Here is a 25,766-nt window from a genome sequence, read left to right on the forward strand (position 1 = left end):
ACATAATATAATTTTCTAACAAAAGAGAACATAATTTATTTGTGGTTTTCACATTCATATTGATTAGTTGGTTGTTGGTTTTTTTTTCCTTTGGAAGCAATTCCTTTCCTCTGAGATATAGGCAGGCTCTGTTGGCCATTGGTTGTAATTGGGATCGATATGTCTTCATTGAGTGTTTAATGAGAATCACACCTCTTGAGCTGCAAAGTGAATCCATTAAGTAAAAATGCATTTTAGAAGCAGCAATTTGTGAATGAGAAGACTACATAGGATACTATTTGATCTTTTATTTTGCCAAGCACAGAAATCAAATGTTTTTGCAAAGATCATAGTTTTATAGCATTTCTTTCCCAAGCAGCTGAGGGATCCCATGTGTATTATGGCAAAAATGCAGCTTTGCAACCTTTCCTTTCTTGTAATCACTTTTTTTTTTTTCTCCAGTTTTTCTATTTGGAAGTAATCAATTTTTTTCTAAATGAAGATGTTTATTATTTTAAAACAAGGTACTATAAAACAAACATTAAACAATTTATGGTAGATAATTTTCTATTAAAGTGTGTGCTTGTGACAGACACATTGATTTTCTGTAATGGATAGAAATTATAAAATGACTAGATGCTTATTATATCTGTAAAATATCTGTAATTTCCTTATAAAATATTACAGAATAGCACAAACCCTCTTGCCTGGCATTTTCTCTCATTTGTGCTACTGTCATTCCTGCATAGTGATAGAAACCAGTGGTGCTTCAGTGGTTCTAAAGAACCTAATTTGTGACCATTGATAAGGCCAGAGGCATGGCAGAATATTCCTTTTATATTTGCAATAGAAAACTCTTTCAAGGCGTTACAAAGGATCTTCTTCAAATATTTTTCCACAAATAGCAAATATGCATTTCTTTGCTGGATATAAAGAAATTTAACTAATTCCTTGAATTTTGCAATTTCTTCACTTTAAGTACCTCTAGTGCTACAAATCAATGGAAATATGGTGTTTCTGGCCCTGCACATCAGGGCTGAGGTACTGAGCAGCCACTGTGTAGTGCTGATTTGAGATCTTTTATTCTGGGTTACACACTGGGAAATGTCCCCAGTGTGCATTGACTGGTATTCTGAAGTCACACTTGAGCATTTGTAAGTGCATGATATTCCACCACCCAATCCCACTTCAGATATCAGGCATTATTTAAACATGTTTTTACAGTGGTATCACCATGTTTCATGCATTCCTCCAGATGACCAAAATAATATAACATCCTCCTTTTACTATTTCTGTCTTCTAAATGGAAGGAACTATTTAACTTCAAATCCTTTGTGTGTGCATTCATTACAGGTGGGCTCAGTGATCTAAAAAATCTTTTCCAATCTAAATGAGCACAGGCACTCCCTGAAGATGCCATGGAGATTTTAGGATTGTGTGTACAGTCCTGAAGCTCTTAGTGTTCTTCCTTCCAGATGTTGTGTGTCTTTAAAGTCTCTATATTGGCTCGTTCCTTTCCAACTTTGGTGCACACTCCAAAAGTTTTCAGCAAAGATTTTACTGCTGTGCATTCTCAGTGGGAGGGAGGTGACTTGCATCCACCTTGTGCTCTGCAGGGGATGGAGCCCCTGGACCCTGGCAGTGGGCACAGAGCTCTGCTCTCCAGGGAGCTGATGGGAGTGGAGGAGTCCAGCAGGACAGCTGTCTTTAGGACATGGTCAGCACTTGTTTTATTCCACCAGTATGAGCTCTCTGAGCTTCCTTAAAAATGGTGGCTTAGATACTCAAGGGAGCAGACCACTGAGAAGAGGCCAAGGGGTCTAGGCTGGTTCACCTGGGGAAGAGGTGGCTTTGGGGGCACCTCATAACAGCCTTCCTGACCTTGTGAGGAAGCAACTGAGGAACAGAACCACAGAGCAGAGAGGCAGGTCCTTCACAGTGATGCACAGTGAGAGCGTGAGACACTGTGGGCATAAGGTGAGACTTATGAGAGAACTTGAGGCTGAGTACAGGAAAAGCATTTCCTTCATGAGGACACCCAGCAGTGGGACAGGCTGCCCAGGAAGGCTGTGCATTCTCCATCCCAGGAGTTTTTCAAGATTTGATTAGGCAAACCCTGAGCAAACCACTCAGACTTTGGAACTGACTCTGCTCTGAGCAGGTTGATTAAATGACCTTCTGAGGTTCTTTCCTGTGGTCTTACAATTTCCTGATACTAAGCACAGGATGAACAAGTACAGATATGATGTGCTGGGAGCAGCTGGAACAAATGCTGGTGGCTCCTGAGGTGGTAAAAGATTGGAGAACATCAAGTGAGTGCATGAGTATGGATCACTGATCTTTGTTACGCTGGAATTTGGTCCTGGCTTAGAGAGCAGTGCACAATCATCACTTTTATGTTTCAATGCTTTCTTTGAGGTTCCAATGTCACAGAGAAATCAGTTTTGTTTAATGACCTTCTACATTACCAGGTTTTTGTGTTGGTGACTGAAATTGATTTTGCTTGTGATGTGAAGGAGCACAAGCCCAGCCTCCACATTGTTGCTCACCCATGTGCTTTAGTGCTACCAAAGAATGGGAGGCCAGCAAATTTCTGAGCATCAGAAATACCCATGCTGAAACTCTTAGGTACAATAGTGATAAAGACTCAGCTGTTTATTAATCTCTGTGATGCATGGTTGGAAACTGCACCTTTGTGCTTAAGCCCTGAAAATGCTTGGTCGGTATTTCTCTTTGGTAAAGTAACACCATGAAGACCTTTCTTATTTTCCTCAAGCACTTCACAAGAGAGAACTCCTCCCTGGCCAGAGTAATTACAAAACAATTCAGTAATGGTTTATGTTTCACACTTCTTAGTTAGATAAGTGGTATGAAGAAAAATAGTAAGAGAAGGGTGGGAGATAAATTTGCCAGGGAAATAAAACTGCAAGGAGCACAAGGTTTCATAAAGACTTCAGATGGACAATGAAAGGAGGGGGTGAATAATTCACATAAGAAGGTGCAAGGACAAAGAGGATAAAAAGAATGTGAAAGAGAAAGTGATGAGTCTGAAAAATGAGACAGAATAATTGGCAGCTAATTTTTCAAGGAAAATATAATAAAAATTGAAGGAAATACTATGCAAATAGTGACTTTTACATTTGTAAATGCTCTTAGTCTAGCGGTGCATGTTTGACAAATATTCTTTAACCCCAGTTTTGGAAAATTAGAGAACTTTGAATTTAAATTGATGGATGAAAAAAAAAAGATCACTAAAGTGAAAAAAAAAAAAAAATGTAGGTTCATTGAATTGGTGAAGTTGAATCAGATTTCCATTATTCAGACCCTACCAGTTTTCAGGGATATTTTTTTCAAGCATAGTTTTCCATGGCAGCTATTCCTGATATTTTAGGGACATTCTTCCTTTTGAACAAGTCAATAAACTCACAACTGGTAACAATGGGTAGCTCCTCTGCAACCAATTGAGGAACTAAAATTGCAGCCTCTCTGTCTTCTGAAATAAAAGTCAATTTTAGGAGGACCTGGAGATTCACCCTCGTGATCCTCCCCAGAGCCTTTGCGCAGCGATAGGATCACAGGAAAGAGACTGCAGGTATGACTAGAAGAGGAGAGACATGGATGTATTTCAGATTATCCCAAAATACAAGGCCAGCTCTGCTGGGACTAAGTCATGCTTCTCTTTGTAACATTAATTACAAATGAAAACATACCTGATGTCCTGGAAAACCCTCAGAAGGTGTGGATAGCAGAGGCTGAAAGTGTGTTCTGTTGGGTGTTGTTTAGATTGCACTTAGGCTACAAAGACATTAATCAAAAGGATGATCTGTGGAGACTCTAGTAGTGCTCCCTTTCTTTGCCTGGAGATAAGAATGAACTGCAATGGATTTTCTGTTTGCAGTACAGCCTGGACTTTACTAGATGATGCAAAGAGAAGGAATTCCAAAACCAATTTTGTTTGGATGCACCTATAGCTGAAGCAGAATTATTGTATAATGTCTTACAATGGCTACAGAAAGCTTCTGGTGCTGTTTTGGATGAAAAGCAAGTCTGAACATTTACCAGTTTCTGATCCAAGATGGAGAGCTGAACTAGGGAGTATGCAAGGGCTCTGAATGCCTCTCATCAGTAGAAATCCTTGATGTCCTCCTGCCCAGCTGATGCTCTCCTGGATCAGTGTCTGACTCTTGCATATCTCACTGGTTTTGTGTTCTACAATAATCCACCTAGATGCTTCTCCATAAATAATGACCTACTCTTTATGGCTTTGCCTCTCTCTGCAGGATTTTTCTTCAGTTCTGTTCTTCATGCTTGGAACAATCTTTCCATCCTGAAGTATAAGCCATAAAAGCTCTCTTCTTTCCCAGTTTTTAATTTTTCCCTTTTGAGGGCATGTTGGTGACTGGGACACGTCTTAGTAATGAGAATTACTGTCACCAGCCATTTATTATAATAATAATTGCAACATAATATTTTTAACAAAATGCTCTATGCCATTAAAATTTCCTGTACTCCTGATGTACTAGATGTGTGTTTTTCCAGTAGATATCAAGTTTTAGCCAGAGTTAGATATGTAGGCCTATGTTAAACTGATGATGTTTAACAGTAATAATGACAGCCTCACTGGAAACTGTAAAGCCTAATAAAATGTTTTGCAGGCTTTGACATTTAATATCTAAGGAAGTATGCAAATGGTGAATATTTCTCTGAGAAAAGTCATAGAAATAGGAGTTGCTTGGAAAATTGCATTTGTGATGGCTGTCATCTGTCATCTCATGAGTTGAACTTTATCCATGAGACTTCTGTAGATCCCTGCAGATGTGGGGAAGATGGCAGGGAACGCTTATTTCCATATTGATAAATGGAAGTTTGTCTTGTGTACAAGAAGGACTAGCAAAAGGAAAAGCATGGGGTGTGCTTTTCACCTAAATCAGTAAATCATGGGAGAATGTCTCAACATGTTTTGGACAGTTCAGTTTCTACAATGTGCTGCCATTATGGTCTGTTTGTATAAAAGCACCTGGGCACACTGCTTCACAAATGCTTTATTTTGACCTTGAATGAATAACACACAATTCCTGAAATTGTGAAAATCCAGGTACTTACCTTATGCTTTTGTCTTCTTTTTCCTTCCCTTTTTTTCCCTCCTCCTTCCCCTTGTTCAGTGAAGAATGTATCAGTCACACAGAAGAAGCAGTAGAGCTCTGAAGGACACGAAATGAAATGTGGTTTGGCTTGAAGGTGACTGCAGCTGCTTCATTATGGGAAAAAGTGAGAAGTTGCCCTCGGTTACCATCTGCACCATTTTAGCCACCTGCTGTAGTGGAGGCTGCTATGCACACCAGCCCAGTGTGTGGTTTGAGTATGAGTTTTGTTTTGTTTTGTTTTCTTGGGACCTCAGCATTTGCATTTTAAAGCAATTACCAAGTTAAGCACAATCTCCATCTTCATGGGTCTGCTTATGTGGATATGTGATATCTTCAGCCTTGAGTGGCTTTGAGCACTCTTGAAAGAGCCTTTGATCTGAGTTGGGATGTTTAGTATATCTGAGGATGTGATACTTGAGGGTACAAACTGTTTAGCAAATGAGACAGAATGGCATTTTTACAAGGGTAAGTTGGAATTTGGAATGATCTTCATGTGTGCTGAGAGGCACTTGGAACATCAAAGTGCTCTGTCCTAATACTCTGAATATTTCAATGACATGAATAGGCCACACTGAATTTAACTTTCAGATAAAGCACTTGCAGGCACACTTGCTTCTCCTGAAATAGGCACGTTTGTGCACTCTGGTTGGTAGCAGCTCATATGATGCAAACCATTTTGCAACCATGCTGCACAGTACAGATTACACACTACAACCCCTCCTATTCACCTCTGAGCACCATTTGGAAAGGCAGGGAGATGTGAATGCAGGACCAGATCTGTACATAAGGAGTCCTGTGGGTGCCTCCATCCCTTCTGTAACTAAAGGCACAGAGCACTGTTGAGTCACTGCTGACCTGAATGGCAGCAGCTGCTCTCAGACTCTTACATTGTGATGCACTTTCAGTTCTGATAACTGTTTTATGACTTGTATTTCCCTTTTTTCTTTTTTAACGTTGAGCTAACTGCTAGGATGTGCTGTCTTTGCAATGCATAGTTGCCCTGTAATTACAGATATCCTTTCAAAGGAAGCAGAAGAAGAATAAACCATGGAATTCCAAATCAGATTAATGTAATGTGCATTTCTAGATTACAATTAGTAACAGGATGACACGTTGTCATGGTAACATGTGAAGCTTAACTACGAGTTCCTAAAATAAAGCAATGACATATGTGTAGGTTTCTATCCATTTGCATACTATCCACATGGAAACATACATAATTTCTACAACACTCAAGCAATTAAACCCTTCTGAATTAAGTGTTGAACTAAAATATCAGCCCTCTTTCCTAGTATTTATGCAAAATCTCCCATCATAAATTATAAATATTGATAATGAAGCTGTCCATTTTGTAACAGCTTAAGCTTTCTGCCTTTTGGTTTCATTTTAGAGCAATTAGTGTAAGGAATGTGGAGCACTCTTCATTCTTTGTGGTTTGTACCACATCGATCTCCTTGAAATTCTACCACCTCCTCAAATGAATTTGTCCAACCAAGATTGGAAAAGTCTGCTTATAAATTACATTGATAGACCAGTAGATGTAGTTCATGTGGCTGAGAATTGGGAAGTAAAACCCTAACTTTTCATCAAAACTGTGGAAGAAAGCAGAAAAATTTTAATGTGAGATTGCTAGCAAAGACAGATAACCTAGCTATTATTTTCTAGTTGCCTTATGGTGAAAAGTGTTGTCTACTTTTCTACTTGTTAAGAGTGTCTTAGTTTCTTTCACTAAGCAGAAGTTAACTTGTTTAATGTGTTATTTATGGTAGAGTTGCCAGGACATGCTTTATATGTATTGTAATTTCATGGTAAACCTTCAGTGAATGAAAAATTGGGTGCTTTATGCTGATTACTTAATAGGCATAACATTATTTTGGCCAAACTCTTTAGTCAAAATTAAGATGCTGCTAAGTTCTGTAAGTAAATTAATCTCCTTCTGTCACCCTAAATGGACAAGATGGGCAGTGTTACATGGGAAATATGATTTCTTTGACAGTTAACTTGTTTATGTATACTTTGCTGTATAGAGCATTGGAGGATATTGAAAATACAGCTTACTGGTTGCTCCTTAAGCGACCTTTAAATCCCAAATTCTGTTCTTCACACCACTATGGTTGGCAAATGTTGCAAGTACAATGATTGACTGTGGTGTGATAATCATGTTATATTCAGAATAATGCAGTTGCTGGAAAATGTGTCACATGCACAGCAGAGTTCCCAGGATAAACCTCCTTCTGAAGCATGGCTGATGTTTGTCCTTGTGGCCTTTTGGAAAATGGAAGCTCTGATTCTTGTGTTTCATAAATTTACCTGTATTTCTTACTTGCAGATGAAGGTTTTTAATATTTGAATTTACTGTGGTTATGGGGTGGAGGGAGGGACATGTGCATGCTGGGTTTTGCCACTAATCCTTTGGAAATCCTTTAGTGCCTTAAGGAGGCAGAGGGGTAACAGGCCCTAGGATTACAGAAACTTGTTCAAACCTCTTTCCTGCTTTAGAATTCCTTTAAAATATATTGTGCCTTTGGCTCTAAATATATTTGCATTAGAAATCAGTAGCCATGAGATTATGGACAGGAATTGTTGCCCCTGTAGAAATGTTAGGAAAGGGAGTATACTATTTCTTGTATGGATATAATCTAAAAATACAGGTAACTTAAATTCTACTGTTAGGATCCATACATACTAGAAAAGTTCAAATTGCAATTAAAGGCAGGGAAAAAAGAAAGGGGGAAAAAAGGAGGAAGTTTAAATATACTGGATTAAAAGCTTGTATCATTGAAATGACTGGCAAATTTCCACAGGCTTTCTTGGGACCAGGATTTCATGCTTGCTTCTACTTGGCTTAAGAAATTCTCACATGTGGTAGATATGTGGGCATCATGTTCTCTTTGGTGTTGTATGAGACAAAAAGACAGATTAGTAGTTTTGGAGACTTGCCTTGATTTGGAGTTGCTGGGATCTGTGGTGTAAATCTCTGCTCACTTTTGTTTCTCTGTGTAACGTAGACTCTTGCTTTGGGAATATGAATATGCAAATGTAAATTCCAACGTGAGAGGTTACTGTGCAATGTGCACTAACCGATGCCAAACGACTACATTTCTCTACTCTCTGAACTGTGGTCTTTTCAAAAAGAGGGAAAATGTAACTAACAGATGAAAACCACTCCAGTGCCAAAAAAACCTGCATGAGGCAATTCATGTATCCTAAGCAGCTCTTAGGAAAAGCTGAATAACCCTTTAACTCATGAGTGAATTTTATCTTCTAGCAATTAAGAATGATTTGTTGGTACAGAGCTAAATTTAAAAAAAAAAAAAAAAAAAAAAAAAAGAAGGAAGGCCTGAAAATCAGACTGGTGGTGGTCTTCTGTTTTGCTCCCTGTGATGACAAGCAAATTTTAAAGAATGTGTAAATAGTTAAGAGAAAATCATTACGTGGCTCGCAGTATGTAAGACAAGGCCCAGCATGGAACAGATTTTATAGCTTAATTATAAATTATGCTTCTGCCTTTTGTTTGAAACTTGGAAAAGAAAACCATGTAAATTAAATAAGGAGTGAAGACTTACTGCACACATTTCTTGACTGAAACAAAAATATTTCCCCACCTCCTGAGGTATTTATGAGTAATCTGGGATGAATAATGTATGGAGATCTTGCCTTTTGAGCTCTAGTGCTGTACAATTATTTAACACTTTTTGCACAGCCAACAGAGGAATGGTAACCAGAAGTCATGAAGAGCAGTTGTTAGGGCCAGAAATTTGGATCCATTTGAAGAGGTACCAAAGAATGCACAAAAAAGCTGGGATTTATGGTGTGTTACTTATTAAGCAGGTGTAGCAGTTAGACTGGGGAGGGAGGGGTGTTTGTAAATAAATGCAAGAAGTTTAAACTCTGACCCATGACCACCCTGTCACTGGTGTCACGTTAGTTTCGGCTATGTGAGAAGCTTCAATGTATAAAAGAGGCCACTTGTATTTTAACTGTTTCATTAAAACTGTCTGGATAACTCTTCAGCAAAGATTTTCACTCTAAGACATTTGCCATTGATATCAACTGTACATATGTATTAATATTCAGTGTAACTAGGAGGATACAGAATTGTAATGAAGTCACAAAGTCTACTTGATGATCACAGATTTGTAACTCTCACAAATTATGTAAGATATGTTGACATTTTATCTTGTTAACAAGATGTATTTTTCTATGTTAGCAAAATGTATAATTTGTATAATTTTGTATATTAAATGTATGCATATTTTAAATTAAAAACATTATAATTTTATTATTTTAACTTTTAAATGGTGGCAAAGCTTCTGAAATAGTTATCTATACAATTGTATCCATGGATAGCAACCCAGGAAGTCTCAGTTTTGAGGAAGGGGCCACCTGATCTTTTAACAGGGTGAGGAAATTGTTACACCCGAGCTCTTGCTCCTCTTGGTGGAGGAGCTGCCATTGAGCTTCTGCTGAGTTAGTGGAATTATTATGAGTTGGCAGAATACTAGGGCTGTATCACTGCTCATGAAGTGGGTAACCTGAGCCCCCCCCAGCTTGTAGCTGTGATTTGAATTCACAGTTCCTGTAAGTCAGGAGACAGTTCAAATCACCCATGGATGTGATGGGGTTTTGTGGGGAGAGGGCACTGCTGACTGATACACAGCAGTCCCCCAGAGCAGACAGGGAGCTGACTCAGTGACTTGGCAACTCCAGCTACTCCTCTGGAAGAACTCATGTCTCTCACATGCCTTCCCTTTGGACCCTTCGTGCCTTTTTCGGTCTGATGATTCTGTTGTAAAATGCACAACAGCAAAAAATAGGTGCAAAATGTACATTGCACATTCTCTAAGGACCTGCACCAGGGAAATCCTGTTCTAGCTCTTCATGTTCATGCTGTTGGAAGAAGAGCTCAGCTACAACTGAATCCAAGGTATGTGACACCCTTCTTGTTGGGGTTTTGTCCAGCAAGATGATGGTTTTGTTGTGTGTAGCGAGTACATCCCTAGGTTTGCTGCTATCACTCATCTAATCTATTTGGAATAAAGGTCCTACAGGAAGAGGGTGCACTTTCAATCAAGTTCAGTCCTCTTTTCATCAAGAAATGTCAAAACATTGAGATGAGATGCAAGAATGAGATGCACTGTTGGTAAGAGAATATACCCAAGCAATATTTCTCCAAAGTTTGCTTTTAGACAAACTCACAGGATGCCAAGGTATCAGGATGCAATTGGGTCTGCTTCTGTAGCACCTAAAACTGCAGTTTGATCTCTTACTGAACAAAGGAACAGTATGTATCTGGTGACTGAGAATAGCTTTTAGTTAACTAAGGGCTGTAGTATGAAAAAAACCCAAACAAACACAAAACACTAAAACATTTAAAAGCAAAGACAGACTGAAATTATTTTATGCTTATTTTTAACTAGAAAATTTAATGCTGTTTTCTAAAGCATTGATCTAATGTTCTCTGAGTCTTGCAATCTCCTTATGTATCAAAATTAATATGAATCTCCTGGCTTAATACTTAAAAAATAGCATTATTCTTTTTTATTATTATTATTATTTTAAAAACTTTGAATGCTCTGGAAACCTGAATAGTGTTATCTAACTAGATCTCAAGTGTAAACAGAGTTCATCTTTCTTAGTTTTATGGATGATATATAAAAGATGCTCTTCATTTAGCAGATATATTCACTATGCAACATACTGGACCTACTATGGGACCTTCACAAGTTTTTATTCTGGAAATTCAAATTAATCTCTTGATTGCAAAGAAATAACTCATAAATGAATATTTTTCCAATACTTGCAAAGACAGGCAGGTCACACATCACACTCTGTGTACCACCTGCATATTTCACTAACTGACAGGGTTTGGTGTCCTGTGGAGGAAAAAATTGACTTTTTTTTCCCCAACATGATCAATAAATCTCAATGTTACCATCAGGGGAAAAAAATCAATATTTGCCCATACAAGATTTTAAAGAGGCAACAAAGCAATTTCCTACAAGTTATACTTTTTTTTTTTTTCACATGCAACAGTGAAACCTCCATATGATATGAACATGTTAATGTGGAAATATAGTTTATTAAGTGAGCTGTGGAATCTTGGGCTATATGTGCTCAGAAATATCAGTTGACTAAAATCAGTGTGCTAATAAGCAATAATAATGAAATTTTGATTATCTTACTAACTCCCCTCATATGAACAGCACACACAGGATTTAAGACAGCAAGTCTCACTGGATTATAAATGCAGAAAAGAAACATGTTTTCCTTGGATGTGTTTTGGCATTGCTCAGGTATGTCACATCACTGCTCATTCACATGGTTTGGTTGGGTAGCTCTTAATGAGAAAGATGGTTACCTGGGCTCATTTTTAATGTAATCCTAGGGACCTCTCTCTTTGGCCTCCCACTTTGCCTGATTTGCAATTAGCAACTTGCAATTTTTCTTGTGCTGGAACCACCAGCTATGCCTGTGGACCAAAGGCAGTGGTGCGGTGTGGCTGGGCTTGTATTCAAACAGCACATTGTACATGAACAGTAAACAGGCCTTGGGATTCATCCACTGCTTCAGATTTGCTTAGTCAATCCCAGACCAGTTTGTTACAATATATGATCTCAGAGCAACAGAAAATGTCCCTTATGTAACTACTGGCGTAGTCAAAGCCTGTGACAAGCGCTGGAGATTGGCTGCATGTGCAGGAGAGGAGTGTCCAAGGACTTGGGAATTGTGAATGATCTCAGGCACCAAATCTCGGAATGATTGTAAGGCAGGGCTGTAAAGATGGACTTTCTGAAGCGGGCTGCGCAGAGAGCTGAGCGGAGCACACTCTGCTCCTCCTGCCCTTGCTTTTGGGAACTTAGATCCCTCACAGTGAAACGAAGCCCTGCAAGCTCCCTGCCGGCCCGGGAGCCTCCCGGGTGCTGAAGGGACAGCTCCGGGCCCGAGCCGCTCCGGGGGATCCGCGGGGCCATGCCCGGCTCGGCGGGCTCAGGGGCCGGGGCCTCATGCACCCCCAGGCCCGCGGGGCCATGCCCGGCTCGGCGGGCTCAGGGGCCGGGGCCTCATGCACCCCCGGGCCCGCGGGGCCATGCCCGGCTCGGCGGGCTCAGGGGCCGGGGCCTCATGCACCCCCGGGCCCGCGGGGCCATGCCCGGCTCGGCGGGCTCAGGGGCCGGGGCCTCATGCACACCCGGGCCCGCGGGGCCATGCCCGGCTCGGCGGGCTCAGGGGCCGGGGTCTCATGCACACCCGGGCCCGCGGAGCCGGCGCCCCGTGCCCGGTGTCAGGACCGGCGGCTCAGGCGCGATCACTTCCGTGTCAGGGCCGGCGCCCGCTGCCTGTCGCCCCTGGTTGTCGCCCCCGCCTGTCGCCCCCCGCCCGCAGCCCCCTGCCCCGCGGCGTGCCGAGGGCTCGGCCGCCCTGGTCGTGCCGCCGCAGCGGGGAGCGGCGGAGGGGCGGCTGGGCGGAGCAGAGCAGAGCCGCCACCGCCCCCGCGGGCACCAGCTGCTGCGGCAGGGGCCGCGCCAGCCCCCTGCCCGGAGACTGCGGCTGCTTCTGCTTCCTCCCGCACTCCGGCTGTCCCTCGCTCTTGTCCCCGCCGCTCGACCCCGAGCGATGCTGGCCCGTCCCCCGCCCGTACCGGGGGCTGCCGCGGCCGCGCCCCCCGCCCCGCCCGGGCACCGCCGCAGCCTCTCCCGCGGAGGGGGGAGGGGGCAATGCGAGTGAGCAAAGTGGGAGAAACTCCCTCGGGCTCGCCCGGGGGGGCTGGGGAGGTTCGGAGCTTTTCTCTCTTTTTTCTCTTTCTCTTTTCGCCTCCCTTTATTCCAGCCCCGAAGCCACGCAGCAGCGGTGAGCGGCGCCCGCCCGCCCGCGGCAGGACCCCGTTGGCAGCGGCCGCGTGTGCGTGCAGGGCTCCCTCCCTGCCTCCTCCCCTGCCTCCCGCCCCCCATCATTCTGTACCGGGGGAGCTGTGCACTGCGGTCCCTGCTCGGGGAATCGCTGCTGCTCTTCCCATTCGTCAGGGGCTTTCCAATCACCTGCCTCTGCCACCCTCTCCGCTCCGCTCTTTGTACTTTATTTTCACGTGCTCTTTACTAACACGGCTATTTTTAAATCCTGCTCGGATTTATTTCTCTCTATTTATTTCTTTCTTTTTCATTTTAATTTTTTATCCTTTTTTTTTTCTTTTTCTTTTTTTTTTTTTTTTTTTTTTTTTTTTTCGGGGGGGTGGGTGGGGGAGGGAGGTTAACGTTCCCTAAGGGAAAGATCCCACCAGCCAACCCAGCTCCGCCACTGCTGCATCCATCCATTCATTTTTATGGTCACTAACAGCCTATCCCGGTAGTGGAAGGTGTAGAGAAGTGGGAGGCAGGAAGAGAGATAGAGAGAGGAGAGATCCGGACAGCGAGAATGGCCGAGAGAAAGAGGAACTGGAATAAAGAAGATGACCTGCCTGTGTATCTAGCTAGGCCAGGCACGACAGCCCAGACACCGCGACAGAAATACGGGGGAATGTTCGCCTCCGTGGAGGGGGCCTACGAGAACAAAACCATCGACTTCGACGCCTACAGCGTGGGGAAGAAGGGGTCCCGGACCCCGCGGAGCGGCAGCCGGCACGACATGCTGGACGGAGGGGACAACTACAGCGAGACCGCCAGCGACATCAGCGAGATCTCCGGCTCCGTCATCAGCTCCCCGGGAGACCGGGAGGACAAGACCCCGGGCGTGGAGATCAAATACCCCATGGGGAAGGAGCTGCTGCAGGGTCAGGACAATGGACAGGTGAGCAGGGCCCGGGCAGGGCGGGAGGGAGCCGCCGCCCCCGTTCGCTGGGCGAGCCGAGCCGAGCTTGCTGTGCCGAGCCGATCCTTGCCGAGATTGCTATACCGTGCCGTGCCGATATTGCCGTGCCGTGCCGTGCCGTGCCGATATTGCCGTGCCGTGCCGATATTGCCGTGCCGTGCCGTGCCGTGTCGCAGAGCCCAGCTCGCCGCGCCTGGGGCCGCTTTCGCGGGGCAGTTCCGGCACGGCAGGTCGGGGAGGCGCGGTCCCCTCCTCCCGGGCACGCAGATGTTCTGGGAAGAGCCCGGCCGGCCCCTAAACAACCTCACTTGGCAGAACTTAGCGGGGGCTGGAGGGGGCGATCCCAGAAATCGTTTTCCTTTGTAATGAGGGCGATGAGTTTTCTCCGTTTCCTTTCCTGCACGTGCCGGGGGGCTGGAGGGCAGCTCGGGTGCCCCAGCGCCGCCCGGCCGCCCCCGGAACAAAGCCGGGCCCGCTGCAGCCCCGAGCTCGCCGGGGAAACTCTGCGGAGCCTGTCCCAGGCACAGCCCCAGGACCTGCCCTGGCTCTGCCCCTGCACCCCGGCTCCCTCTGCGCCTGCATTGTCTCCCCGGCAGGGAGCGCGGAAGGCGGGAGGATCGGCCGAATCCTCTGCCCCGGGCTGCCCTCCGCTGGCTCTGCAGCCTGGACTCACATCGCAGGCTCAAGGAAGAAGCGAGCCGCTGGGCTGGCCGGCCGCTGGCGGCTGTGCATCTCCATCTTAGCCCTGTCGGCGGCCTGCAGGCTGGAGGCAGACCCGGGGGGCTGGCTCTCATGGGATCCTGGGCTGTCATTGATTTCCCCTTAGAAAGAAATGCGGCCTTGCAGTGATGCTTCTGCATGGATACACCCTGTTCCTTAGTACCCAGCCTGGAGCCCCTCTGGCTTGTCTGCACTCCGCTCTTTCCACAGGCTGAACGGAGAGTTTCCACTCTCTTCACCCCTCCTCAATTTGAGCATGAAGGGGGTGCTGGTTTGCTCTGGCCTGGGGGTTGTGTGCAGGTGCCACTTGGCCTCCGGTGCAGCTCTGTGGGTGTCGGCTGTGGTGGGACACAGGGCTTGGTGGGACACTGTGCCTGGGATGCTGCTGCTTCCTTCAGCGACCCCAGGGCTGCCTTCAGAGGTTGCCAGCTGCAGTGCAGTCTTCTCTTTTCTAGCTCACCTGAACTCCTGAGTATTTTCCATCAGGACCCTGGGGCAGTAGGAGGGCACAGCACACCCGATCTTCTAGCACATCGATCCTGCTGCCTCCCCATTTTCTCTGCTTTCTAGTTCAGCCTGGGACTCAGGGTAGTGAGCACACACTGCACACTACCTCTCTGGATCCCAGCATGCTTGCAAAGTCGCCCAAAGTGAGGTGAGGATGAGGTTAGGGGTAAAGCAGGCAAGATTTGGTCACTGGCTTAGGAAGGTGCATTGCAAGCAGCAGATATGTGTGACCCCTGTGCTATGGCATCCAGAGTTTTTTGCAAGTTTCAAACAAAGATTTCTGGAAAGATGTGTCAGGGGTGTGGCCTGGGTGCTTAATGTCTTGTATCACAGGGGTGGGTGTGCTAAGAGCCCCAGAGTGTGTGTCCTTGGGCACAGCTTTGCATTGCGTTTTACACTCCAGCACCATGGATGGAGGGAGACATTCTGTGAGAAAGGAAAAAGACAGGAGGGTTTCAACTAGCCACTTCACCTCTTCAGCAGCTGCTGATATAGCATCTACCTGGCCTGTCCTGGTTGTGTTATCCCCCATGACCTCTGCGGGCACAGGATAGCAGGTGTGTGACAGTGGGGCAGTGACAAGGAGGGCAGAACAGGACAGTGTTGCTGGGGTCAGCGATGTTGGTAAGGACAGAGGACGCAGTGCCACCTGGGTCAGGGCTGTCAGGGACAGAGCAGGCAGGTCCATCAGTGGCAATGCAAGGCAATGTCATGGGGATCAGCTGCGAGGACAGCGCAGGTCAGTGCTACGGGGACAGCGCCATGGGGACACCGCGGAGCACTGCCATCAAGCTTAATGCCGTGGGGACGGGGCAGGCAGTGCCATTGGCATGTGCAGCACAGCAGGACCCTCCGCCGGGGGTTATATATCCGTGCCCACCCTGCGGCACCCCACGCGTGGGATGCTGCCGGTGACCTCAGCGTGCGAGCGGGGCGGCGGCGGAACTGGCGGGGCGGCGTTTGCCCGCGCCGGTGCGGGAGGGAGGGAGGAAGGCTTTGGCTGGATTGATGGGCTGTGAAGGGGGGCCAGGCGAAGGGGTGGGGGACAGGAGGGAAGGAAACGCTTCCTGGGTTGCGCTGAGCGAATCCTCCTCCGACCTGCAGCGGGGAGGGCGCTGCTGCCGCCGGCAGAGGCAGCGCTCGCCGACCCCCCCGGGAGCCGAGCCCTGTTTGATTGCAGCCGGAAAAAAAAGGTGCCGGGTTTACCGGGAGAGCCGACATGTCTTACCAGGGCAAGAAGAGCATCCCGCACATAACGGTGAGCGGCCCCGGGCGCTGCCCGCGCTCCTTTGTTCGCGGGGAAGGCGGGGAAGGGCGCGCAGTGCCCGGGGCCGCGGGCAGCCCCCGGCTGCGGGGCCGGGGCTCTCCGGAGCGGCGGGGTGCGGCCCCCGTCTTCCTCCCGCCGGGGCTCTGGGCGAGGACTGATTTGATTTTAGTGCATTTTAAAATTTCATCATTATGTTTTTATTTTATTTCTTGCTGTATTCTGCCTCCCCTCGCTCGCCCGCCGCCCCGCCGGGGCACAGCGCTGCGTGCTCGCTCCAGCCCGGGGTGGCGAGGGGAGGCTCGGCCGCCGGGCTCGGCAGAACAAAAGAGGGAGGGGACCACCGCAGCACGGCGTGCCCCTGCCACCGCCCCCCGCAGCGGGCAGGGGCAGCGCAGCCCCGGCGGGGCAGCGGCGGTGGGGCTGTGGGGACCACAGGGTGCGGAGAAATGGGAGGTGGGCGTGGGGGGAAGCGTGGAAAATCAAAGAGCGCCATGATGCCAGCACCAACACCTCTGCGCGCTATTAATGCATCAGGCGTGGTGAGACTCAGAAGTCAAAGAGTTAATTATAACCATCCTCTTCCTATCGGTGCCTGTCTCCCGCTAGATGCTTTTGTACGCGAGCAAAGCTACAATAGGGTGTGCTTTCCACGCCAGAAAGAAAAGACCTGGGTCCTTTGATACAGTATATGCGTTCCCTTAATACACACGATCGGGGGATATCGGGGGATAAAGAACAGGCAGAGCTGGCCGATAGGGGTGTGGCGAGGGAAATCGCACCGGAGCGAGGTTTTCCCCAGCACCGGTCATCAGGTTGTTGCTTTCCTCGTGGGGGTCTGGATCAGTGCATGATGCTGTGGCACCTGGGGCAGGGATGAGCGGGGTGAGCTGTGAGGTTGCTTGGGTTGGCGGAGCTTTCCCTGGAAAGCTGGCACGGTGTGAAGCGGAGCAAGTTTCGGTAGCTGAAGCTGCGGGCGGGTGGGTGTGGCACCTTCCTGAGCAAACCCGCTGCTTACAGCATCGGTGGAGACAGCGGCACAAAGCTTGACAGCTCCTCGAGGTGTTCTGCATGTACAATAAAAGAATCCTTCAGCCGAAATATTTGATCAGGAGGGGAACAAGCTCCTAAAAGCTGAGTTTTATTGTGGACACTGCTGAAGGCCTAGGCAAATTTCTGCCAGGCCTTTCTCTCAGGTTCTGAGCTTTTTTCTGGGGCTGTGACACTTTCTCAGCTCTGGCCAGGATTTTTCTCAGGGTGATAGCTTTCTTACAAATAGAAAGGAATTAATAAACATAAGATTAGCCCCTAGCGTAGAGCTTTCCCCTCTCCCACCACTCATGGTAAAGACACGTGCACACAGCCCTCTTTGGCATTGAGCATCTCCCTGCTCTCATTTACTGATCTGTAAGTTTTTTTAAAATGTCATCTGCCTTTTTTCCCCTTTCCATTTCAGCTTGTGAAAATTCATGCTTCTTGCATTTTATTTCATTTGTGGCTGTCCTGGTTTCTGTTATGCATCCCATGGTACATCCAGGCATGCTGTTAGTAGAGCACCAGCACTGTGGCAGTGTGAGGTGCCATTCATTTGTGAGTCAGACTGGAGAAACTGGCCCCTTTTGTGTAGCTACTATGGGAGGGGAATGACCTCTGTATTTGAAGCACCAGACCAGGGTGGGGATGTATAATAGAAATGCATTGAACCAGTAAGTATAAACACTTCAGTCATGTCTTCTGCACTGTGTTGAAGTCCTTGGCAGGTGGGTCTCAAACCACTGCATCTCAAAACCCTATACATCCATCTGTTAGCTGGGGATGGAGCAGGATGTGCATAATTTAAGGGTGGCCAAGAGTGCAGGGGCACTTTTCTCAGCCTTTGTCATATGGACAGCCAGCACATCCATTGCCGAGGTGTTTTTCTGCATGAGGTAACAATGTTTTGTGCTTCAGTTGTGCAGGATGTTCTCATGCAGACCAGATTTTCCAGGATATACCCCCAGTCCATTGCTTTTAACATCACTATAATACTCCTCTTGTGCAGCATATTACAGGGAATCAATGGAGGTGGTGACACGGGAATACCTGTTACAAATTATTTTGGCTTCTGTGTTTTGGTTGTGGTTGGCAATTTTCAAGGAAGGTCTGAGCTTAGATGAACTCAGGATTGTAGCACGTTTAAAAAAGGCATGTGGCATGTTAAATGCCTGTGACAGGACGTGTTTGTTCCAGCAGCAACTGCACCCATTAAAACATAATCTGTGTGAGCTCAGTGAAGAGGAGGTGTGAACACAATTCTACTGAGCAAAGGCAGAATAGCTAGTCACCAAAGCAAATGCAAGGAGGCATTTGGGAGAGGAAAACTGTGCCTGAATCCCTTGGAAAAGAAAAAGGGAATAATCTTTCTGGGTATGGTCCAAGGGTTGGCATATAAGTGGGGAAAGGCACTGCTGGTCCTGAGCTGACAGACTGTAAGGCACAGGGGGACAGAGAGCACAAAAATGTGATGTTACAGATGAAAAATCTCACTACTAAGCATAACAAGAAAAGAGAAGATCTGACGCAATATGAGAAAAAAAGGCAGATGCAGGAAAACTGAGAGACTGAATGTGGGCTTCATTGAAGCCACAGGCTGAAAATTGCAAGGGCCTGAGGCCTTTTTCTCCTTTCTCATGCTAAGGAAAATTTCTCTCGGGTCTGCTGCAGTTTGCCTGTTCCTCCCTGGATCTTCCCAAGGTGATAAACCTCGGGAAAAACAGGAAGGAATTCACAATAAGATTAAGCACCTGCTGTTTTTCAGAAAGTAAGGAAAAACAGTTCTCACGATCCATGAGAACGTTCTGTTTTCTTCTACTATTCAATGGACGGCCGTTCCTCTCTTCTTCAGCGATCCACACTATAAAAGTGGTTCGCCTTCACAATAAAGTTGCTTCTCTTTGCTACTAGCTGGAGGAGTCATTGTCATTATTCTCCGCGGCCGTATCGCGAATAACAACAACTGAAGAAATTCAGAGGAGTGGGCACAGGGAATAATTTTACTTGTTACCTTTAGAATTGGTATGAAGAGAGATGAGAAGCAAGTAGTCTTCAGTTGAAGGTGGCAGAATACTTTGAGAGAGAAAAAATACATTCATCTGAATATCTACTGTGTGAGACACTGGTTCAGGATGGAAACTTTCTCTTTGGTCTGAACAAAGTGCTGGGTAGTGTGTGGTGTTCTGGTGTGAAACAACATCAATTCATTTTGGAAGCCAGGGGGGACATATCCTACAGATGCAGGACATGGTGAGTACCTGGAATGGTGGACCCAAGTCCTTATCTAGGTTTGGATCTATTCTGTATCTCCCCCAACTATGCTTTTTTACCACCCACCTTTGTTTAAAACAGTGTATGAAGCTACACTCAGATTGCTCTGTCACTTGCCAGAAGTGTTTGAAAAGCCTACTGAGTTCTGGGCACAGGAACACTGCCTCGTGTTACTATTCTGCTCTTGGTGCAGGATTTTGGCTGATTTAGACAGCACTCTTTGTCCTGTCTTAAAACACCAAGGCCTGGGACTTCTGGATACCTTCTTATACTTGAACATTTGCTTAATTCTCAAAATCACATGTTCCCACGTGTGTCTGTTTAACAGACTTGTCCCCTCTCAGTTTACTCATCTGTCAGTGAACATAAGTGAATTCACATTGTATAGTGGACTGGACTTCAGCCTGGCAGCTCTGGAGATGCTTTAGCTGCTTTAGTTTAAGTTTTTTGACTTCCAGCTATGATTCTGTGACACACCTTTTCCTTTATTTTTTCTATAGGAGAAAAAGTGGCCACTTTTTCATATGCCAGTTCCAATGGTGGCTTAAATTACATTCACAGTAGGTCCTTCTGGGGACATTTCTATGGAGACTGAAACATTTGGCAGAGGGACAGAAGGAAGGGTTTGGGGCAGTGATTCCTTTAACTGCCACAGCAAGTTCATCAGCCAGTGCCCTCAGCAGGGCATCAGTGTTTTCAGCATCATAGCTGGTGCCACCACAGAGGACTGAGCCATGCTTTGCTGGAAGCTGGGCAGGTTTGGAAAGGGGACAGTGGCTGTCTGGGAAGACATGATGCAGTGAGGTGTTTGTCTGAATCTTCTTACAGGTGCTGAGAGCAACCACTGCCAATGAACCACTTTCCTGATGAGAGATCAAGATCTGTTTTCTGCTTTGCTGCCATTTCTTTCAGAATCAAGAACTAATTAAGTGGCAAAAGCATGAAAGTTCCATTTTCATTTGAAGGAGCCAGCAGTGGCCACTGGCTTGTGAAGTACTTGGGAGTTAGTTGAGATATACCTGAGTTTTGTATGTATGAGAGAGAGAAATGCTTTTGTATGTATGAGAAAGAAGGAAAAGAGATGACCAGCAGAATAATTTGCAGGTTTCTAATCTTGCATGTACAGATAGTTGCCTTGTCCCCTGAAGCAGAGATATTTTGGGATTTTGTTTGCCTGTCACAAGACAAAAGTTTTTCATCTGTAGTGCATGTCCTAATGAGTTTTAAGGTGTGAGCTATTGATTATGAATTATAAATGTTCCTGCTGACTTCAGTGAAGTCTACACCCAGGTAGGTGCAGGTGGCAGGCTGGAGGAGTAGGCAGTGCTCAGAGTGAGGAGGCTATGGAGGGAGAACCAGGACTGATTCCATGTGAGGTGAGGCAACAAGCATCACAACTTACTCTCACTGGCAGAAAATGTAGATATGTGATGCAACATGACAGCACACAATACACATGATATCCACTGCATTTAGTTGATCATAAATTATAATTTTTAACATTATCTTAAAGGCATTTTCTACTCTTCTGTTTTTGAGATCCCCTTTAATTGACATAACCTGTGTGTAACCCAAGGGGTGGGTATACTATGCAATGGTTTTACCCCTCCAGCCCCTACTTAAATGAAGCCCCTTCTGATGCCAATGAATATTGTCACCAATAAGGTGTTTGTTGTGCTTCCCTTCTAAAAGCAAAGCAAAGATGGCATTTCCAGTGAAGAAATCCCCATGGTGTTGGTAGCTGTAGGAGTAGCCCCTTTAGAGTGGGTGATGAAACAGTGAACCTGCCAGCTGAATAGGAAGCCAGGTCTCAAAAGGGGAAACAAAGGAACATCAGATCTTTTAATTGAATAAAGATGAATGAATACATTGGCTGCAGACCAAGATACAATATTACTACAATCCTTCCTAAATTAATTGCCACATAGTAGAGTGCATCTGTTAAAAAAAAATAACATTAAAAGCAGGATTCTCCATTAGTGGCCTATTGGAAATGATGCCTCAAGGATGGAGTGTTTTACAAGGAATTCTCAGAGTTGATTCAGGGTTCACCCCAGCTAAAAGCCACTTCCTATGGAGGGTAATCTAGATGTGAAATTCAAAAGGAGGGATACTGCTGATTAAAAGCAGGTCTTCTATAAGCAGACAGTACTTCATGAAATCCCATTTACAGCTCTTTGATCCTTATGAAAGGATTTTAAGCAAACATTCCTCTTGGGAAGGATATCTTTCTTCTTTTGCCATTAAGTTTAGAAATGTTCCTTATTTGTAAGTACTTTGCTAAAAGTGAGGTAATTTAACTGTACTGTACCACAGCTGGGTCTGAATCTGACTAGCTCTGACAAAAGACAGCCAAATATATTCACACACACAAAAAAAGTAAATCTTCTCTATATTGTGGGAAATAACTCTGTGAGAAGGAATGCATGGAAGCACAGAGGAGCTCCTTCCACTGTTTGCCAGTGGGTCTTCAGCCTTTGGGAAAGGGTTTCCTTGCAAATGGTCTTCTTGTGGAGATTTGGATAGTCAAAACACAAATATCAGCCTGTGCTTCTTATACCTTCCCTCTAAACTGAATTCAGTGTCTTTTGTAACTCTCAGCAGACTCTTTAAAACCTTAGTAACAAAGAATTCTGCCTCTCAAATGCTAAAAAAGGAATGTCTTGGCTGCAAGATATGATAACATAGCTTAATTCCTTTTTATGTCTATTGCATTAGATCTGATGTCTTTTAAACCCTTTATAGACAGAGAACTGAAGTGCAGGTGGATTTAGAATTTAAACTGTTTTCAAGTGGTTATTTAGCATAAAGTCCTTAGTCATCTTCAGGGCTCTTGAGTAATCTGGATTTTAGAGAAAACAGCCATTGTTCTTCTGGAGATGTAAGGACAATGTTATATTCTAGTAAGTCCTTACAATTACACAGAGGGTGAGATCCCTGCTGAGGATTTCCTCATCCTCTAGGCATGGAAAATGTGGCTTTGAGTGTTGCAAAGACTTTTTTGGTTGGTAAAAGCTGCAATGCAGCAATTGTAAAGGTCCAAACCAGGAATTAAGTAGCACAGCATTTGGACCTGTATGCTGGATATGTTATCTGAAGTTAATTGTATATAAATGGTAAAGCAAACTGTAAATAGTTTAAGATATATGGTTTACTTAATTTAGGGATGGAGGTGTAATAGGAAGATGTGCCCTTTGTGGAAGGAAAGCAAAAATGTAATAGCATGTACTGGAATTGCAGTCTGGATAGATCCTGCAATTTGATGAAAACACTACTCTTGGAATCTCTTGGAATCTTTGTATGGCTAGAATACATAATGGCTTTTTTTTTTTTTTTTTTAACTCCATCTTGTATCATAGAAGTGTGGTTTTCTCTGAAAGGTTCCTGCATGTGCAGTGCATAGGTATCAATGCTGTAGAGAAGTGTGTGGTTTCTATAACTTGTGCTGCATTGTATTTTGACACACTGCACCAATTTGAAACAATGTTTAGTAAATCTTATGGCAGTTTTATTTTTTTTCTGTTACTGTATTTTAGTAGTCCCAAGAAGCAGATTTGAGAACTGCATGTCTAAAAGCTATTTGAATTTTGTTGTGTATTTTTAGATATCTCTAGCTCTGAGAGAAGTGGGTGAATGGGAAAAGGCTAATTTTAAATTTCTTCGCAACTGTTCTTGCTCTAACATTTGGTTTGTAATTTCGAATAATCCAGAGCAAAGCGATTTTCCGCCCAAAGGAATCTGATTTAATTTGTATTTGCATTCCTGTGCAGGACTGGGGACCATGGCAGGGCTCAGGCTCGTGTCCTGAAGGTTGGTCAGATGCTGCTTCTCTCTGCTGGCCTTTTGCCATTGGGGTGCATGAAAACACGGACACGCTTCACAAGAGCTGAGCCAAGCTGATTCAAACCCCAGCAAAACAGGCAGTTTGTGCAAAGTGTGCCAGTCACCAGCTTACAGATGTTTTGTGTTGCTCTTGCTGTGGTGGGAACAATAGTTGTGAGGGAGCGCCAGCCACCGCCTCCAGTCTGAGCAGCAGCCCCTCCTCCTGCAGCAAACCAGCTGACTTTGTGGCATCTCCTTCTGCTGCCATGAAAACTGCTGTCATGTCACAGACTAAGCTCTGCAGCTTTGCTGCCAGGCTAAGCAGGAGAAGCTAGACTGTGATTAGGAAAAGATCCCCAGAGAAGCAGTGTGCAGGTTTGAAGGTGAAGGGCTGGGAGTGGCAGGAATGGCTGGATCATACTCAGCAGTGGGCTGATCTGGGAGGTGCCAGAGCACTGTAAAATGGAGCTGCAGGGCAGACAGCAGATATGCATCGTGGCTGAGCTGGTGCTGTGTCATGGCCAGGCACAGAACTCACAGGCAGGCAGCATTGCAGCAATGCAGTTGCATCATTGCAGTAGTAATGGGTGGAGAAGAAACACCTTGGCTCCCACACCCTGCAGTGACTGTGGAGCATGGATTTACAGTGTGCTGTCTGCATCTCCTGTGTCAGTGGGAGCAGGGTTTTTATCCCTTGCACCTTGGTGTCTCATGAGCTGTTCAGTGTAATGCTCCCTCTCTGTTTTGCCATGTTCCTGCTGTCTGTCCTTGGCAGCCTGGAGGTAGGAGAGTGTCCCACCAGCTTCTTTTGGCTTGCACTGAGAAGAAGTGTGCTGGCAGCTTCTTGTGCCACTGAAGGCTTGCTGTGGAGCCCTTGGAGCTCAGCAGGCAGGGCACCAGTGCCTGAGACACCTGCCAGCTGAATAGAGAAGTGGCAGCCACTCTAGAAAGGCGGATGGTGTTGTCACCTCCTGAGCTGAGTGATGAGCCTGCTGCTGTTTGCATTGTGAGAGCACCTGAGGGTCAGTGACTGGCTGAGGGTACCTCTGGGAGCTGGGTGTTATTCCTCATGGAGATTAAACCTGGGGAGGAGAAATACAGGCCAGCACTGCTGGGATCAGTTCAGGAACTTCAGGTCACTCCCTTCCTTCACTGTTTTCCCAGGGCACTGTAGAGTGTGTCTTCTCCAGCCTGAAACAGGGAGAGGAGAACTCTGGTCCCTAGTTTACCTGGGCATTTGTCACTTGGTAAGAAAATTGCAATCAGCCTGCCTGACATCATGCAAGTAAATAATAAATGGCCCCTGGTCACGCACAGCCTTCTGCATGCCCAAGGAGACTAACCCAGTTCACAGAGCCTGTGTGTGCCCAGATTTCTGTCCAGGATTTCCCTGGAGCAAGCACCACTGACCTGCACCTGTGTGGATCACCCAGGCTCCAGTGGCTGTCCCTGAAGCCTGTGCTTAGGCTGTAGCAGAGAATGAATTCTCCAAGTGGACCAACCATTTGCATGAAATTCTGTTTCATGAAGAATACAACAAATTTCCTGTCAATATTTAAATCTGTGCCTTCTTTCTAGTAATTTATTTTTGTGTAATTTTTCCAGCCTATTCATGGAAGTGCATCTCTGTGGTCTGTGCCTATAGGCATTGGGTACTGGTGCTTTGGCTAGGGAAAAGCCAGCCCTGGTCTGGAGCAGGGAGTTTGAGGCAGTTTGAGGCAGTTTGAGGCAGTTTGAGGCAGTGCTGCTTTGCTTGGGCACAGTGTGCTGCTGAGGTGTCCACAGGGCACCCAAACCTCACCTGGGCTGCTGGTGCCCACCAACACCATCTGTCTCAAGGTGCAATCTGTAATGTGCCCTGCACTTGACAAATCAAGCTGGTTGGGAGATGTCCCAGCAAAACTCTTTTTCTTCTGAATTTGTTGATATGCTGGAATGAAAGCATGGAATGGAATGGAAGCCTTGGCAGTCTACCTGGGGCTATGTGGTTTTTTGGCAGCCTAGTCTTCCATTACTTCCTATACCCAACTGGGAGAAACCTCAGGTACAGGACTGCTGTTGCAACAATTCTGAATTGTTTGTATTTTCTTCTGAGGTGTAGAGAATTAAAATTTTGAAAGTGCAGCTTTTATTTTCTACCAGAATTTCTGTACCCTCCAAAACTCTGAACAGTGAGAGAATTTGTAGCTGAATGTTCAGTAATTCTTTGCAGACTGGGGCCT

General features: G+C 45.7%; 1 protein-coding gene across 2 annotated transcripts in view; it reads left to right on the plus strand.

The window, feature by feature from the left end:
- Positions 1-12,834: 12,834 nt before the first annotated feature.
- CRMP1 (collapsin response mediator protein 1) overlaps positions 12,835-25,766 on the plus strand; it is a 47,670-nt gene continuing 34,738 nt past the window's right edge. Inside the window, exon 1 of one of the 2 annotated variants that reach the window (XM_079306710.1) lies at positions 12,835-13,907. In XM_079306710.1, coding sequence (XP_079162836.1) covers positions 13,536-13,907 — 372 coding nt within the window. In that variant the 5' untranslated portion in view covers positions 12,835-13,535. Of the gene's footprint in view, positions 13,908-16,189; positions 16,414-25,766 lie in introns of those variants that run through there. The other variant, XM_079306711.1, reaches the window with a different exon arrangement.

This window comes from Erithacus rubecula (assembly GCF_903797595.1).
Source record: "Erithacus rubecula genome assembly, chromosome: 5".
Lineage (NCBI taxonomy): Eukaryota > Metazoa > Chordata > Aves > Passeriformes > Muscicapidae > Erithacus > Erithacus rubecula.